Raw genomic sequence first — 18,405 nt, forward strand, 5'->3', positions numbered from 1 at the left:
CCAAATTTTTTCATTGGAATAGTTYTTTCACTGTCTTCAGCAATTGCTTCCATTTTCACATCACTCAAGAAGACAGCAAACAYCCCTTGTTTCTTGATATTTCACTTTTACTCTAATAAGAAGTTATTTCTACCTTGTTTTTTTTCTTCTAAACCTATTTCAAATCTGCTTTGTTTTTTCTCYTCTTATCACAACTTGAGGTTYYTTCACAGGATCTTGAAGGAGCTGTTCTTCCCTCATGGCTTTTTGAGGTCCAAAAGCCCACTGGCTCTCCCCAGTCCATGGTTTTATTACTGTATATTAATAGATCATCGAGGTCAAAGGGAGTTTTTGTATGTTACATCACATTTTTTTTTCACAATTTTATCTTCCAGTTGATTTATCTACAGAAGCTGAGTTTCCTGGTGTATTTTCACCACCATACAGAGAAGAGCAGGTACCAATAGCCCCACTCTGCTCCTCTTCCAACACTATTTTGGGCACAAGAGATGATGCCAAGAGCACAGGGACACAGCAATAACTGGAGGAAATGCCTCTGCCACAGGAGAGGGCACACACCACGAGATGATCTCCTAAAACAATCTCCCTGCTCTGCTCAGAGAAGCTGAATGGAGACAGAAAAAACATCTGCAGCCACAAGCTGCTCTCCCAGGAGCTCGGAGAGGTGTTTCATGTGGGGCTTGGGCTGCTCGGCCACAACCAGGGATTGGTGGCCACAACCAGGGATTGGTGGCCACAGCCCCAGGGATTGGTGGCCACAGCCCCAGGGATTGGTGGCCACAACCAGGGATTGGTGGCCACAACCAGGGATTGGTGGCCACAACCAGGGATTGGTGGCCACAGCCCCAGGGATTGGTGGCCACAGCCCCAGGGATTGGTGGCCACGGCCCCAGGGATTGGTGGCCACAGCCCCAGGGGCAGAGTTTCGGTCCTGCAGCCCCAGAGAAGCAGCAGAGAGCAGATGGTGAGGGCAGGGCAGGAGGAAGGAGCCCAAGCCCTGCTCTCCCCTGCTGCCCCAAAGGCTCAGGGGCTGCATAATTATTGCTGAGCTCATTGTCCTCCAGGAAACAGAGCTCAGACCATCAGGACTGGCAGGGCTGACCTCTCATGCCACTTCTGACTCAAGCAAAATCCCCTGGAAAAATCCTGCTAATGAGTGCTGTGTATTATCTCATCTTCCCCACKTCTGGTTTTTGTTCAATACTAAATCCCCCATTTGGGGGAACAAAAGAAAAAAGAAACAGTAAAAGGAAGGACAGATCTTTTCAGCTGGAGTGGGTGTAAATCATTGTTCTGAAATATTTTTCAAGATTAAAAAAAAATAGAAAAGCACCATGAGCTAACACCTCAAATTTCCTACTTATTTTAGRTGATGTGGATGATTTTAAAACTGCTAATAACATTGAGATTTGCACTTATCTCAAAGAGTAATTTAAAAGCAAGCAAACATTTTCAAAGTGCAGTTAAAGACTGCAGTGTTTKGGTTTATTAGGGTGAGGGAATCAAAAACAATAACATGGCTTGGGGATATCAGAGCACAATATCCCTGGAATACTTTAAAGAAAGGGTTTGGATTGCTTGGACAGCAAGTTGAGCTGCAGAGCTGTGTTCTACAACATTTATTAAATGTATTTATATAGATTAAAATGTGTTTGCTCACACACACTTGCTGTTAACCAGGAACTAGAACTAGGTCTAACAGTAYAGAATATTCATCTATATCCACTCTACACCATCCAGCAAGGTCTGGCTGCACATCCACAGGGGACAGGGTGTGTCTGTGGCTCGGAGCAGTGACTGCTCTGCTTATTAGCCCTGCTTATTCCTCCCCATTCAGTCTGAGCAAATCTCCAGCAGCAGGCTGTGATTCCAGCTCTGTATTTTAATCGATTCTCCTCWGCCCGAGGAGCCCCGAGCACTGGGGCAGCCCTCAGCTCTCCCTCTGCACCTCCCCACATCTGCCTGCCTGCCTCAGCCAGCTCTGAAAAGCTCCAGGGATTTAATCCAACTCTTTTTTTTCCTCCTCAACCCCTTCAGACACACTTTTATGACACACATTTCTGTGTACCTTTTGTCACTCCTCAGGGTGGATGGAGGCTGTTGTCCTTTGCACATGAGCAAAGCTATCACTCCATCCTTACTGACCCTACAAACATCTTTATTGTCACTGGCATTGTGRCCAAAAGAGAGGGTGAGGCAGCTCTGACAGCTTCACAGGGCTCTTTGCATCATGGATTAATTTCCTTTATATTTAAGCTCCATCAAGACACACACAAAAATGAGTAATCCCTGTTTCAGCCCATGTGCAGTTTCGGAGCCAGGAAAGAAGGAAATGCTGTTGTGCTGGCTGACAGCTCTGTCACAGCATTTTCTTGCCAGCCCCTGTCACCTGGCTGTTTGCCTTTATTCACACCTAGAGCAGGCTCTTCCTAGAGAAAAGTCTAAGTTTGAGCTGTGTCATAGCTTACCTGCTGCTGGGGGAGAGCAGCTGTTTGGTTGAAGGCCAGCAAGGGCTGAGAAGGGAAAAGTGGAGCCAAGCAGACAAGAAGAGGTGAACTTGCAGCCAGATGTGCACCAGCCACATTGAGATTCTCCAGCTGTGCCCCCCAGCGTGGATTCAGGGGGTATTTGCACACTCTGTGAGCTACTGCAGGCAGGGAAAGCTGAGCAAAAATAATCTATATGATACCACTGACAGCGTAACACTAAGGCCTGTGGCGCACTGGAATAAACAAGATATTTTCCCATAAACAGGGAAAAGTCACAGATTGGATTATTCCAGGGGATCAAAATAAGACATTTACAAGAATCCACACCTTGATGTTTGCTGGAGTATTTTAAGTATAACCTTCTCCCTCTCAGAGCAGGAGGAACTCCCATCCACACTGGTGGGACTTCTGCTCCAGCATCACAAAGGAACCAGAAACCGAAGTTTCACATAATGCAACAAACTCACAATGGGAAAAAAAAACCCCAAAAAAAAACAAAAAACAAGGCTTTCTTGGCCTGTCCAGGGCTCCAGATACTCAACATTATTTCCCTTGCTCATTTTCAGCCCATTTATTCCAAGATAAACCCTCTGGCACTGCAGTGAATAATCCTCTTCTCCCTTGGGACCCAGAGTGAAAAGGGAACAGGTCACTCTGGATGACAGAGGGAACTGCTAAAATAAAGATGCTACCGAGGATCGAATTTTCAGCATACGTCTCTTTTGGGGTGTGAATAGCACCAGGATGCAGTAATGGGGGCCACGTACATCTGGGTCACCAGGTCAGCTCTGAGTGCATTTTTCACTCATTCTGACAGGCTGCCATCTGTGTGACATGGGAGCAGGTGCTCATGAGGAGCATGGTCAGTATGTGGCCACCAGCAACGCTCTGAAATCACCCATTTCAGCAATGGAGCCTGCTTGAGAGCCTTGCTGCCTGGAGAGAAAAGCAGATTTACCAGAGATTTTACCACAGCAACATGCCAATGAGCACACAGCACCAAAGGGGTGAAGGCAGGAGGATGGCACCTCCTCCAGAACCTGAGAGTGAGGCAAAGCAGAGGCAAAGCATCCWGCAAAGCCTGCAGTGGATGTTCCCCTCCACTGCYTCCACACAYAGAATTACAGAATGGTTTGAGTTGAAAGGGACCTTAAAGCTCATTTAGTGCCACCAYTGGCCTGGGCAGGGACACTTCCACTGTCCCARGGTGCTCCAARTCCCATCCARCCTGGCCTTGGACACTGCCAGGGATCCAGGGGCAGCCACAGCTTCTCTGGGCACCCTGTTTCAGTTCCTCACWGTAAAGAATTTCTTCCCAATATCTAATTTAAACCTKCCCTCTGACAGTTTGAATCCRTTCCCCCTTATCCCATCWCTGYATRTCTTGGGGAGTGTTTGGAGGCCACAGCAGCAGTAACCAGGTCACCACAACACCCACAATGAACAGGTCTGAGCAAGGCTGGAGCTGCTGGGATCAGCCTTTCAGCAGCGCAGGARTCAGGATCTGCAGCGTTCCAGACAAACCCCTCTTCACCCACATTCCGTGGCCCACAGACCCCGGRAAACTGAAATTAATAAGCATAAGGCTTCTGAATAACATCTCRGAAAGTCTCCTGAATATTTTATCATAAGTACTGGGATACACATTGCTGGGAGCYGGGCTCATCCATTCTAGCGAGCGCTAAAGCCCTGGCGGGTACCTGWGGACTAATTGGTTTTGTCTGTGCTGGTGTCTCGTCCCTGCATGAATCTGAACCTGCAGCTCAGACTGAGATCTCCCTGAAGATGGAGAACTAGGCTGTGCTGTCTGGCTCTCTAAGTGACTTGGGTTCACAAGTTCTCCAGCCCATACATTATTACTAATCCTCCTTGCCCGACACATGGCTGTTTGCATGGAGTAATCTCACGCAAGCACCCTAAGCCAGAGCATCTGCACAGCGCTGGGGAGGAGCAGGGTTGGGAGTTAATCCYGTCCTGAGCCGTGGGGAGAGGTGTGGGCAGGGATGCTGAGGACAGGGATCCTGCCTGTGCCGTTCTGTGCCCTCCAGACCTGTCCTGTTGCTATCCAAATGGGAGATTTACACGGGGCCTGGCAAATCTCAGCTAGAGAGAGAAGCACYGGGAGGAAAGGGCTGAGGAAGAGACACAAAGCAGATGCAGGGTTGCTGTTCCAGCTTTGTGCAGCAGGGAGGGGAGGTGGAACTCGCTGCTCCCCTCTGCAGTGGCTGCTGCAGGAGCTTTAGCAGAAGGTGGGGCACAGAGCACACACAGAACTCCTCTTTCCTCCCATCTCCTTTGGGGCTAAATCCCAGCTTTAACAAATGCACACAACTGCTTTGGAACTGGGGTTACTTCCATGTAGTTTTTCAGTACCCGAAAGTCACCAGCTCAGAAGGACGAGGAGTCCTGACATCCTCTCCCTCGACGTGTGCAGTAACACAAACCAATTTGCTCACTCTGTRACCTCGAACCTCCTGCCTCAGGGTGTGAGTTAATGCTGCCAGGRCTCTGGAGGGAACAGGCTCCCTCTGCTCTTCCAGCAAGGCAGATTTKACTGGGTGCAGTCACAGAGGTGTTCACCTACTTCCTGAGCACCAGTTACAGATTGCAGCTGTTGGAGGCATTTTTGTATTTTGCTGCAAACCTTCTTCCATGTCTCATTGACACAACTTCATTAATACAACTGATAGAGCTACACTATCTTGAAAGAGTTTGATCCACTATTAACACTTTTTACTAGCTTTTTTTCCAAAAACCAGCTTAAAGTCAGTGCAGCAGCTTCAAAGTTTGGTTGGTTTCTCCAGTGCAACTTGTATGGATATCTCAGTGAAGTATTTAAGAAATGCTTTTAGCAGCTAATTTATTGACTTTGATCACCAAGTCCCAGCCTTAAACTTGTTGTAAGCTTAGTCATCCTGCTTCTCCCTCCGTGGCTGCTGCCCTTCCTCAATGCAGAATATCTAAAATGAAATGGCAACTTCCTGCCTGGCCAGGASAGTGGGGTGGCCCCGGGGGCAGTGGCATCAGCTCTGCAAACWGAGAATGAGCTCCACTCATCCCCTGCCACTCAATATCCTATCAAAGCCCAGGCTGCTACAGGGGACCTTCTTATTCAGGGTGGAAATTCTTTTGGGAGCGCAGTCACAAGGGCCCTGACATATGGAAATGTATGAAATTTCATCTGGTGAGACAGCCAGCACTCAGATGGAGCAGCAGCACTGTGTTGGGCAAGGGAACAGCCAACAAAGAGAGCACAGGCCACTTCTYCCCGTGTTTAACAGCTTCAGAGGCCAGGGGAGATCACTGCATGTGACTGTGGCTAAAACCACAATCTGTTCCCTGCTTGTTGGCCAGAATATTTCTATTTATGTGGAGCTGAAGCATGAAGCTCTCCCTGCCCTGAGCAGCACCTATTCTGCTTATTTTTGGTGATGACAGTTGTAAGTTAATTAAGAGACGGCAATAAAACAGCTGAAGAAAAATAAATTCCATGCCACAAAAAAAAAACCACAAACAACAAAAAACAACAACTTAATGCTAAAGTACAACTGAACATGTCTGATGAATTTCTGGCTGTGCCAGAGTATCACCCAACTCAGCCAATGACCAAAAAAAGGGRCTGATTTTTGTCACTACATCTCTGCAGGCACTTGCTGAACAACTCAGACACTGCAATAAAACACAGGGCAGAGTTCAGTGTGCACAGAARACATCAGCTTTTACAGATCACTTAAAAGCAGGAAGGCATGCAGACAGAGCCCACCTGCAAAGCAAGGTGCTGAAAGCAGCTGTGCTGGGCTGTCAGGGATGGAACAGCCTCATCATTCCCAGAAAACACCGACCCATTCACACCATGGTGAGAAGGAAGCTCAAGCATGAGCAGGACAGTAAATCCAGACATTTGCAATGTCTAGTTCAGCCTACTGCATTCAAAATGCCCAAATGAAACTTCATCCCCACTCTCAAATGTTGCTTTCTAATTTGGTTTGTTAACGACRTGCTGCAGAAACTGTCATCACGTGTTTATCAAGCAGCCAGGGCTCCCAGGAATCCAGACTTATTTGGGCTGTTGGGTAGGACTAAGAGTTTAAAAAAAGGAGAAAGAGTCTACCAAAATAATTGTTTTCCAATGAGATCCACAGACCTGACCAAATTAAATCCTGAATGTGTATATTTTAATTATTATATGACACATCTCAACACRACAGCAGTTGTAGTTGTGGAGCCAAGTGCTGAATTTGGTCCCTAAACGCACTGAATTCTTTGACCTACACCATTTCCTACACATGGAAGTTCCAAAGGTAAATCTCTGCTGTGATTCTCTCTGTCACAACTCATTTTTGGTCAATTATTTGAAAAACCTCTTGAGCTCAGGGGTGTGAATCRAGAGGTGATGATACGCTCCAAGGAGGGAAGGAGCTTGAGGACAGACATCAGAAATACATACAAGACCAAGTTCAATAAACTGCTTTAACACAAATGCTAATTTAGCAGTTCCATGGGGCCATATTTCTCCAGCCAGCCYAAGACATAAAAAGAAACAAAATTTCATTAAAATAACTTAACCCCACTGTTGTTTCAAGTGAAGTGGCACATTTATTCAAACACAGCCCATCCAGCTCTCAATTAGCTGCTCTCTCTCTCCAACTGCAGCAGGTCTGCAGTGCATAGAAATGTAATTATTCACACACCGCCCTTCATTGCCACCACTGTCTGTACTTCTGAAGCATCTTGATTACTGCACTGATGAGCACCATGGAAATGCCTATAAATAAAATAATCATCTCCCCTCATTAAGTTCCAGCTCGTGGACTGAGGAAGGATGATTTTCCTTTGTACGCTCCTTTTGTAAATTTTATCATTTCACAACAGAGGGAGTAACGTGCCTCTGATGGCACTCAAAGAGACAGACTGTCAGGATTCTTGTCAGTGTTTCAGCTTTGAGCAGCTTGCGCTTCTGCATGAATATTTCCTCCTGAAAATAAAGCGCTGTTTGTCAGAATTACGCATTCGGTAATCTCTTTTCTAATGTCAGCATCAGACATGCAAAACCCCCAAATGTCATGTCAGGAGGTCAGATTTTCTGGAGCAGTGTGTCATGGAAACCCCAAGAGCCAGCACTGCACCCARAGCAGAAGCTTCCAGCTCTGACTTCCACACTGAGAACTCACATAAAAAAATAATAAAAAACAAGCACTGAGGGAAACCTTCCACTAAAAACAAAGCCTTGGTGAAGCAGGTTTGCTCTTCAGGAAGCTTAAGCAGTAATTGATGCTGCAAACAAGCATCAAGCATCCCATTATTGCCAAATCAGAGTCACACTGTTTTCAGTGACTGCACTACTGGGTGCACACTGAAACTCCCAGCAGTGTCTGCAGTGTGCAGTGAAATATCACATTGCATAAAGGGTGAATTATAAAGCCAGAGAAACAAGTTAAATGTCGAATCAGGACTGATCCTGTTTTGCTCTCCAGACAGGTAGAAGGAAATCACCACTTGCTCCCATAACTGGATAAACAGGGGAGAAGAGTTTGATGGAAGCTCATGGAGGATCCCTMTTTCTGCACAACCCAGAGCAGCATCTCCCCTCCAAAATGCCCAAGAACTGAGGCCACTCCCAGGTTCAGATTGAGATCCCCATTCCCAGCTGGGAGAACAACAGGACTCTGTGTCAGCATGAGCAGGGAGCTGCTGCCAGGCCAGATCCAATGATCAAACCCTCTGTAAAGCTCTGTSATCCACAGGGCACAGTCCTGGGCCAGGTGTGATCACTTCAGGGAGCACAGSTCATCTGACTCCATCCTTCCTCTTTCCCTGGCCTCTCCCAAGGTTCCTCCTCGTATCCCTGCTTGTTTGCAGCATTTTACAGTGTCTGGACAGTGTAAATGGAGAGTCACCCCCTCATGCTCAAACTGTACCTCTTAGGAAAAGTGCTGGGTTGAGACGAGTGGAAAGGAAAGCTTTGACAGGGAGATGGGATTTTTTTGTTTATCTGAAGATAGAACCAGACACCAACTAATGTGCAGGACACAGAGAAAGGGACAAAGCAAGAATCATAAAATCAGAGGACAGTTTGGGTGGGAAGGGAYCTTAAAGATCATTTAGTTCCAAWCCCCTGCCATGGGCAGGGACACCAGACTATCAGAGAGGTCAGAGTGACAYGCTGCTCTCAGCTCCCAGGCATCTGGACCGTGCAGGACACTGTAGGAACCCACATTTGGGCTGGAAGAATGAACATTTTTTACATGTAAAGTAATGCATGCTCTTGGACAGAGCCAGAACTTGAATCATCTCCTCCAGAGACAGGACAGAGTTAATTTAAAGCAAAACCATGAATCCCCAGAACAGCCACAGTCCAAACCCACACAAGAGCTGCACTGCCTCACTCCAGAATCTGGAGCGGGAAAAATAGTGACGAAAATAAGATCGTTCCTCAATTACAATAAACAGAAATGTTAAATCAAGCTCAGAATTGTCCTTGAAGAATCTAGCTGTTCCCAGTTCTAAAAATGATCCCCCACATTCCTTTCAGGTTTTTCATAGATGCAGCAATATGAAATGGCTCGTTGCTGTGTAACTGCTAACAAGAGACAGATGTTTCCTTCAGTTCCAGCAACACAGAGACACGAAGCACATTTTGATGACCTGCTAAATATTTCTGACTCTTTCTGCGTGTTACCTCCTCGTGCATTCAGCCAAGGAAACACCCCACAGCTCCACGCTTTCCCTGCTCACTCTGGAACCAGCCAGAAGAGCACGCTTGGATCAATCACTTGGTCTTAGCAAGCTTTCACTAGAGGGCAAGGAAAGCCAGGCAACACGTTTTCACTGAGAAAAGCCAAAGCTGGAGAGCTCTTCCAGTTYCCCCAGAGCCAGAGGAGCTGTGGCTGTGAGCCCAGCTCCCCTGTTATTTATTTAGCTGGCCCAGCAGACACGCAGCGCACGCCGGCGYGCAGGGCGAGCATCTGTTCCACCCAGACCCACGGCTGCATTCTTTACTTGGTATTAATATCAGGGAAAATTTAGTAACCTAACCACTGGCACGAGGAGCCATACTTCTAAGAGAACAKATGGCAGCAATCATCTCAGCTTAATTTTAGGCTTCAAAAAAAATCGCTCTGAGTCAGCAAAGCCGCGAGGTAAGAGCACGAAAAAGWCGTAACATCTGCAAGATCTCCTACCTGCTTCCCATCCAAGGTGTAGAGCTTTTTGACCACCCCTGTCTCCAGTTTGATAGCCTCAGTGATGTCAGTGAGGACCTGCTCGAAGGAGTGGGCTGTTTTCTTGTTGAGGAGCACGCGCACRGCCTTGCGGGGTTTGACCCCGCTGCGGATGATGGTCACCAGCTTGGGGCGCACGAAATCCTTGTTCTCCTTGGCCTGGGCRCTGTTGCTGCTGGCCAGGGACTGAGGTGCTTTCTGGTTGGCAGAGGTCTTGACGTTGACAGACCAGTTGGGGTTGACATTCTTGGTGTATTCCACCTTCTTGAAGAAGTTGTCGGAYGAGCAGACGTAGCTCTCCCCTGCAGGAAGCAATGGGATTCTACAGTAAGTACCAACAAACAGGCTCTGTGCTCCTCCCCCATTAATCATGCAAACCATTAATAATTGTTCTYATTAGTGCTTCCATGACAGCTTGTTATTAAAACATTTTGCCTTATTTTAATGTTATATWTGTGCTTATTATTATATAATATATCACTAGTGTTTCCACAACGTAAGCAAGTCAGCCATCAGCAAATCCAGACAAACACTCAAGGACATGAACCAGGGATTAWAAAAGGTTGAGTTATGAAAGTATTKAGGTACTGGAAGATGCAACTAAACTTTCCACAAGCTTCAAAATACYAAATTCATTTGACCACCTCCATTATTTTGTAAATTTGCCAGCTTCCTCTTTATCTTCACAGACCTAGCTACAGCTTCAGCGTGCCATTCCCTGCCAAGAGGACAATAACATTCATCCACAAAGTGCCTTCTGCATCACGCCTGAAAAATAATCAAAATCTTGTCCTGAATAGCCTCTACTAAAAGTAGCCTTGATAAATCTAGGAGGCATAGCAAATATTCATTGTTAGAGCATCAGAGGTTTATTAGGGAACAGACCTAGTGGCAGCTGAGATTAACCACTGCCCCAAATACCCCTGCTYGCTTTTACATGGCTGGTTCCAACCAAAAATACATTAAATCCAAATTTAGACATGGCAGAGAAGGGTTACATGGTCTCGTTAGTAATTCACAAAAAGCCCTTCCCTGTCCCACCCAAAATTAGTCTCAAGCTTTGTCKGTAATTTACAGGATCCCATCTATCTAAGGTTTTAAAAGCACCTTAAAGGATTTGTAGGAGCTTCTTTTGGGCCTGCAAATCTGATGGATGCTGGAAGAGTTATTACTAGAATGAGACTGTAAACCAGTATCCCTGAGGGAATGTAGCTGTCTGGTCTGAAATGACTCAGGCTGCTGCTGAGCACTTGAGGATGCACTAAAAAAAGTCACTCAGTGCTGGAGGAAGCAGCTTTAGTCTCGCCATTAGATAAAATTTTAATAGGAGCTGAAGGCATGACATGGGTACCTGTAGGATTTTAGAGTTTTTTCTCTGGTGCTTTCTTTGGCTGACCTTCCAGAATTAAGTTYTTCACGTACTAGGATATGTTTGAAATCAAAATAAAGATTTAACTATTTTGAAAAATGAAAAAAAATTAAATTCCTCCTTCACAAAACCAGACTGGCTGCACTTTCTTGTCAGGTCCCTGACTGCCAACTCCAGAGCTCAGACATCTTTGAAAATCCTATCYCAAAACCAAGTCTGGCTTCCCACCCCAAGATCTCTAGGTAGGATTTGATATCCAGTTCGAAAAACAGGGATTTCCAAACATCCCACTGATTTCTTCACGACCCAGGCCTGTAACGTGTCCAGTGTAAAGTTCCTACTGGAACTCCTTCTGGTGACTAAACTGCTTTCTGATGGAGGCACCAGGTCAATCCCATCATGGAACACATGTTGAGACCACAATAGCACACAATAAACAGGTTTTGACAGGTTTATAACAACACTTTGTGTATCTCTGTCCCTATTGTTGATAAAGATGTGATGCCACAAACAGCCACAGAAAAGATGACAGATTCCAATTCATTTAAACCCCATCTTTGTACCCAGTTTGCCACAGTGGTGCACACTTGTGGTGCTCCTACAACCAACTGCAGCTGCTCTTACAAAAATGACCAAAATCCTTCATCAACAGGAAGCAGATATTCTAAAGATGRAATAAAAATACAGAAGGGAGAAGAGAGCTGACAAGGTTGGTGCTGAACACTCAGCTGGGCACTTTGTCAGCCAGTGTGCCCCAAACTAACACAATAATCCCAGCAGCACAGGTTCTCTTGGCTTGAACAAACAGTAAAAATCTCTGTTTTCTGTCCCCACTCAATCAACTGACCCTGCAGCCCTACCCATAGCTGGGAGCTCCTTAATCCCRTAGATTTTGTGACTCTGACTCAATAGAAACTTAAATATACCCCCCAGAGCACCATACATTATACAAAATTCCCTCTGGGGGTATAATTTTCCAGCAGCTTTGAATACTTCCAATCTTTGTGATTAATAAGTGATAAGTTGTGGTTGATTCATCTGCTCCAGCCCAGGAACACCTGGTGCAGAGCAGAGCCAGGCTTCTCTCCAGTTTCACAGCAGAGAGAAGGGCAGCAGGGGAGTTTGGAATGCTCCCAGGGAATTAACCATCCTAAGAGCCTGAGCCYTCCCAAGCCCATAATCCGGGGTGGCAGAGCCCTCCTAAGTGTGCTCAGCAGAACTGTGCATTATCCTCTGAGCAAAGGGATTGCTCTGTTTAAATGCAGCACTAAGAATAAGTGATTGGAACGCTGCTGTCTCCCCTGCCCCAGGCTTCCCTGTGCCAGCTCCTGACCTCACCTGCACCTCTGCTKCCCTGCCTGGAAAACAGAAGTGCACTATCAGCCACTGAAATGTGGCCAGGCTTGGCTTTCATCTGGATTTGACCTTCATCTGTATTATTTTCACAGTGAACTAYACCTTTGCACTGTGTTCTGTAAATGTGAGGTGGTGGAGCATATTTTCTATCAGTAGGTTCCATATTTTAAATTAAGCTAAAGAGATCCTTGATCTGTTTGGTACAATACCACTACTCAGCTGCAGGTGAATCCTTCTAAACTCTCCACAGCTCTTGGTGCATTTACACCACTGCACACCAAAGGCAACAGTGGTGTAAAGGCAAAACCCTTGTAGTGTTTGTTCCCCAAACGGGATCTGGGGCAGCTGTGCACACCCACAGCCTTTCAAGCTGTGCTCACACTCACTGGTGGAAAATGAAATCTGCCCTTTCTCCCTTTGTGTCATCTAACCCAAACCCTGGCAGATACTTTATTGGATTCTAATATTGGACAGAAATTTGCCTGGAGTGACACTCCAGAACTGCAGTTCAGAGGAGCAGCTCTTCCCAGCACCATCTCWGCAGCACAGCTCCAGGGAAGAGCAGCTTTTCTTTCCTCTCTCCCTGACCGAAGGATGTGACCTGAAGCTTTAACTTAATCTAAAAACCACTTCAACTAATATCTTCCCTAACTCAGTTTATGACCCTCCAACAGCAGCCAAATCATCRTTCAAGTGAGGCACATCCATTTTCYACCAGGAACACRCAGTATTTCACTCCCCACAGTGGAGTTCCACCCAAACCTTACCATGGCAGTAGCAGGACTGGGCAAGCACGGGCTGAAGACCTGTGAATTCCCAGCTTTGAACTGCACACTGCGGCCAGGAGATCATAAAAAAGAGAAATTTTATGGGGAATAACGCTACCATAGAGGGAGGAGCGGGCTCTTTGTGGGCTTCTCTGCCACATCTGTCTAAGCCTATAATGAGAAGTCAAGAGGTACAAAGTGTGGCAGTGACAGAGATGAGTGACAGACACAGCGTGGCAGCAGGAGATGTGAGCAGCACAACACAAGGAATGGCAAGGGGAGGGGAGACCTTGTCACGAGCAAAAGAAACAGCTCCAAGAAGTATATTGCTCCTAAGCACAAAAATGTGTGCACAAATGCACTCAGGAACACACATCTGGAGCCAGCAAGCAGCTGTGCACACGTGCAGAAACCCCACAGTGAGCCATGAGAAGGGACAGGGAGCAGCCACCCCATTAATTCCATATAAAACCCCAAAAGACACTCCTGCACTCGAGGTGGGGAGCACCATCCTGGCAGGATCCCATCTGCTGCTGGRCACAGCCTGTGGTGCCAGGGATGGATTTGTTGCCCTGTGCAGGGCCGGGTCAGCACACGATGCCCTTTCTGTCCTGCAGAGCCAGAGCCCCACAGGGTGATGGGCATTGTCACYGTGCCAGGGTGCTCCACGTGTGTCACAACTCCTCCTGGCCACCAAACCAGCCAAGGCATTTCCCCACTCCTCCTGCCTGCCCTCAGACCCTCCACCATCATCATCATCCTATTTACCATTTGAAGCCAGGCTCGTGTCACACCGAATTACCCCGGCTCCCAGGGCATGACACATCCCGGTGCCACCAATTCGGTGGAAGCACAAGGAGATTATTCAGCTCCTAAAGAAGGGATGATCTCAGCAAAGATAAGGTTTGCCTCAGAGAAGGTTCCTTAGAAAAACCCTAAGCTCCAGATGAGCGCTAATCCTTCAACCCTCTTTACAGCAGCTCCTGTGACAATACCAAAAATGACAAGCTGAGCTTTCAGAAAAAGTTATCCTTCCTCAGCACGCACCAGCWACTTCCCAAGGATAATGAACTGCGGGCAGAAGTCTTTTGAGAAAAATCAGGAAAGCTGGACTGAGGCCATTTTGAATGCCTAACTGTTAACAGTTATTCCAGAAACAGTCTCTGTGGGCAGCAGTCAATTATTTTGGCTGTTAGCTCWGCAGTTGCAAAGCTGAGATTGTGCTACTGTGCCCAGCTTTGGTGTTTTGTGGAATTTACTGGGACTGCAGCAGGAATTAAGTGGACTTAGCACCTTGCAGAGTTCATTCCATATGGTGTTGGAGCAGGCCTTTACTTTCAAATGCACGAAACTTCCTGCTGCTTTGTGAGTTTAAAAGCCCTGCTCCACCAGGGCAACATGAACTCTGAAAGAGCTCCCTTCCCTGGGCTCTTCCACAGGGAGCTTTCCTGTGAAGAAAATCCCCTCTTGGTCTGTTGGAGAAATGGAAAAAGGTGATCAGAAATCACCTTCAAACCCACATGAAGCCTATAAAGGATTTTGGAACCTCTCCAGTCCTAGCACAAGAGCCAGGGTGGGTAAGGAAATGAAACAGACCCTTGAGGAGAAATCTCTTTCTGTAGGATGCAGTTAGCTGAGCTATCAGGCCAACAGCCACCCACGGAAAACAATTCCACAGGTTACCAAGGCTTCAGCATTAAACTACACGGATTTCACTTTTCCAGGCAAACTGGAACACACTGGGTGGAGATTCCAACATGATCCCCATAAACCCCTCAGTCCCAGGGTGGAGGCCCTCCTATGATTGCTCTAAATACTCCTGGACAAGATTTTGGAAAATATTCCCAAGGGCTTGAGAGCATACAAAAAAGCTTGGAATCACATTCTGGAATATCTCACACAGCCCAAGAACATTTCAATGAAACCACACGGAGCAAAACAAAATCCTATTCAGCCTTTTTGCAGGATTTCAGCTGAAGCAAAGGCAAATTTCAATCTAGAAGCCCAGGACAGGGCATAAAATCCATCCTCAGAAGGGCTCTCTGRCCAGAGAATGAGAAGGGCTGAGCCGTTCCCAACAACCTGGGCATCCCAGGAGTTCAGAAGGGAGAAGCTCTACAGCCTCATCTAAAGGTGGAGTCTCTCCAGTTCCAGTTTTAATCTATGTYTGCATTTCTTCCTTTGCTGACCATGCCTAATCCCTGCTAAATTTGCATCTGAGGGGTTTATTTCCACATGCATTTCTGACCCCAGCCATGCACAGCAGARGACATTAATTCATGTGAAACGAGTCACTGCCCAGGAGCAGGTCAATGTTCCACTAAGAACAAAAACCCTGTGAGATGTAAGCACCTCCAAAMCACTGACCAGACCCTGAAAAAGACCCAGCAATGGCTTCAGCAGCCAGGAGTCTGCCTTGTGCCTTTCCTGCCCCATCCCTTCAGTGATGACAAGAAACTGAATATGGGAAAGCAGCAAAATTGTGGAGAGGGCTAAAAAAAAAACCACAAAAAAACCACAAAACCACAACCTTTTGTCCCCCAAAGAACTTATTTCTTTCATTTCTTAAGCCATCTTTGCTGCTAAAGTCAATGCACACCCTCAGCTTCCTTCATCCCCCTTCCATTTAACAACAAAGAACAATCAGAGCTGAGGTGGGACAACTTCCCAGCACAGAGACAAAAGGTGAAAAAATTAACCAAGGACCAAACCACCATGTCCAGATAGCAAAGGAATTAAATTTTAGCAGGAATTTGGATGAAATGGGAGCTGCTCTACAATCACATTGAGACAGGCTGGGAAGGATGGCACATGATTATTTTAGCATTTTTCAAATGCAAGTTTTATCACAGCCCAAGACACAGAACAATCTATGAAAATAGTGACTCACCAGCATATACAGCTTTACATACTGACTGCCCAGAGCCTTGCCCACTAGAACCACTATATATGAAGGGGAATAAAGATCACCTGGTGCTTTTTGCCACAAGATTCACCTGCTGGCTCAACCAGCGTGATAAAGAGCAGCACCTGGGTCCAACACCCCCTCCTGGCTCAGCTGAGAGAGGGGGAYACAAATGGGAGGTGCTGCCAGCATTTCATCTGCTGCAGGGACAGGAGGCTGCCTGCACAGCCAACAGAGAGATTAAGAACAGTCCCAATCAATGGCAGCAGGTGCATTATTTACAAATACTGAAAATACAGACTTGGGATAGAGACAGTGATTGTAGTAAGGGAAGATGCCATTAGGASTGGGAGATGGGAGTAAAAATGATCAGGCAGGTGGATTCTGAGAGAAGGTCATTGGGAGACCAGACAGCTCCCTGGAACAGAATGGGAAAAGCAACCTGTGACCAGTGAGGGAGAGCTCTGCTGACAAAGGGTAAGAGAAACTTCACTTGTTCTCCTTGTGAGAATAACTCTGGATGCCAGGGGAGAGCTCTGGGTCTGGAGAACAAAAGGGCATTTCCAAGCCCCAGTTAATTAGCAGCACACCAGGTGGTTTTTGATCTCCTGAAATGTCTGTCTCCAGGGTATTGGGACTGTGCAATATCATCCTGTACCCTCCGGAACTGCATTCAGGCTACACTGTATAAATGTGTTTTTAAATCACACCCATGTAACCAAGTACTTAGAACATGATGTGAAGTATTGTCAGTAATTCACAAGCTTTTGCCATCAAACCACTCAGATGAGCCTCTTTGATGACTTTTCCTAGGTTCTACCTGTTTATTGGAAATTGCAATGATAGATTAGTCCCATTATAGCAACAAGCACTGGTTTGGTTACCCTCAGCCTCCAAGCAGAGATATTTTTTTTATGAAGCAGACGTGTCCTGGTGGTGTGTGCAGTGTTCTTGTGTGTCACAGCAGAATTAYCCCCAGGTTCTGGGCGCCATGAATGAACCTTGCACCCAGCTGTGCAAACACCAAGCCAAGGGCAGAGTTCACCACAAGGTTGGTTATAACCTCGATGYTGTAAATCGTTTTTCTGCAGCAGCATCCCTAGAAATATGGGMTCAATAGCAGCATGCAGACCTACTCTGGCACGTTCAACAAATGGATTCCTWTGTTTTCACTCTGCTCAGGGTTTATTTTCCTAGATGACGCTCTGCAGAGGACACAGCCACACAGACAATCCCATTTTGGTTTTAKTGCCTCTTCTTCAGTGCTGTTTCCAGACGCTATTTTGGCAGAACAAAGCCAGAACCCAAATGCCTKAACAGRCAGCATCTCCTGCAAAAAAATATWGTCATGAACTAGGTACCCTCTTACCTGTAGCAAAAAAACCCAGTGTAAAGCAGGTGTAAGAGCTAAAGGTTTCCCAACTTCACTGACAAAAAGCAGGAAGAGTGTGAGAATGTAAAAAGAGAATAAAGAAGAGCAGTTTCTCCTGGAGTTATTGATGAAGATTTGCATTAAAACCCAGGACAAGCAGGACTGAGAGCTGCCATTAGAGAAAAGCTGTGGCCATATTAAGAGACCAGAATGAAACATGGCAGAATCTCTAAAATTAAGAGAGGCCACACCTCCACTCGACAGCTGTAATTGGGCTGAGAATAGCTCCACTAGGAAGCATCATCGCTTGGAAAGGCAGCGATTTATTCCCAGGAAAACTCCTCTATGGAAACCAAGATTTATTCTGCGCCCTTGTCCCCGCAAAGTATTTTGGGGAAATGAGCATCCTACTTGACAAACAAGGAATTCCGGGGAGAGCTGCTTTAGTCAAGGTCACACAATGACTCGCTGCCGAGGCTGCCCCTGCAGTCCGTGCCTCCCTCACTCACATCCATTGTCTTTTACCACGGGCAAAAGCCTCGTGGATTTTCGTGGAGTTACCAAAGCGGCCAGAGAAAAACACCGAGCAACGGGGAAAAGCAACTGCGCCCTTGCAACAGGATATTCCTGCTCCGAACAAAAAGGAACCGCTCGGATAGAACAGCGGGCTGGCTGTGGGTGCCCTCTGTCCATCCCACTCTGGTGTGCAGTTTGCCTCGGGCAAGGGGCAGGAGTGGCCATCGGAGCGATTCCACCGTGACACTGCGGGAAGGGCAGCGCAGAGCGAGCACAGGCACGGCCGGCAGCTGAGCTCCGCGGGGGAAAACCTTCCCCCAGGGCAGCTCCTGGAGCAGGGAGCATTTCTGGCTCGTTGTCATCCCACAGTGCCAGTGACACGCGGAGGAGCGGGCACAGCGACACCCGCTC

The 18,405-nt window shown here is 46.8% G+C and overlaps 1 protein-coding gene across 2 annotated transcripts in view; it reads right to left on the reverse strand.

Moving 5' to 3' along the window:
* Positions 1-18,405, reverse strand: part of DCX (doublecortin) — a 69,423-nt gene that overhangs the window by 47,074 nt on the left and 3,944 nt on the right. For both annotated transcript variants that reach the window (XM_057370121.1, XM_057370120.1), the window contains exon 3: positions 9,671-10,011. In XM_057370121.1, the coding sequence (XP_057226104.1) occupies positions 9,671-10,011 (341 nt within the window). The remainder of the gene's footprint in view (positions 1-9,670; positions 10,012-18,405) is intronic.

Source organism: Malurus melanocephalus, unplaced genomic scaffold, assembly GCF_030028575.1.
Source record: "Malurus melanocephalus ecotype Western Australia unplaced genomic scaffold, MMel_1.1 scaffold_120, whole genome shotgun sequence".
Classification (NCBI taxonomy): Eukaryota; Metazoa; Chordata; class Aves; order Passeriformes; family Maluridae; genus Malurus; species Malurus melanocephalus.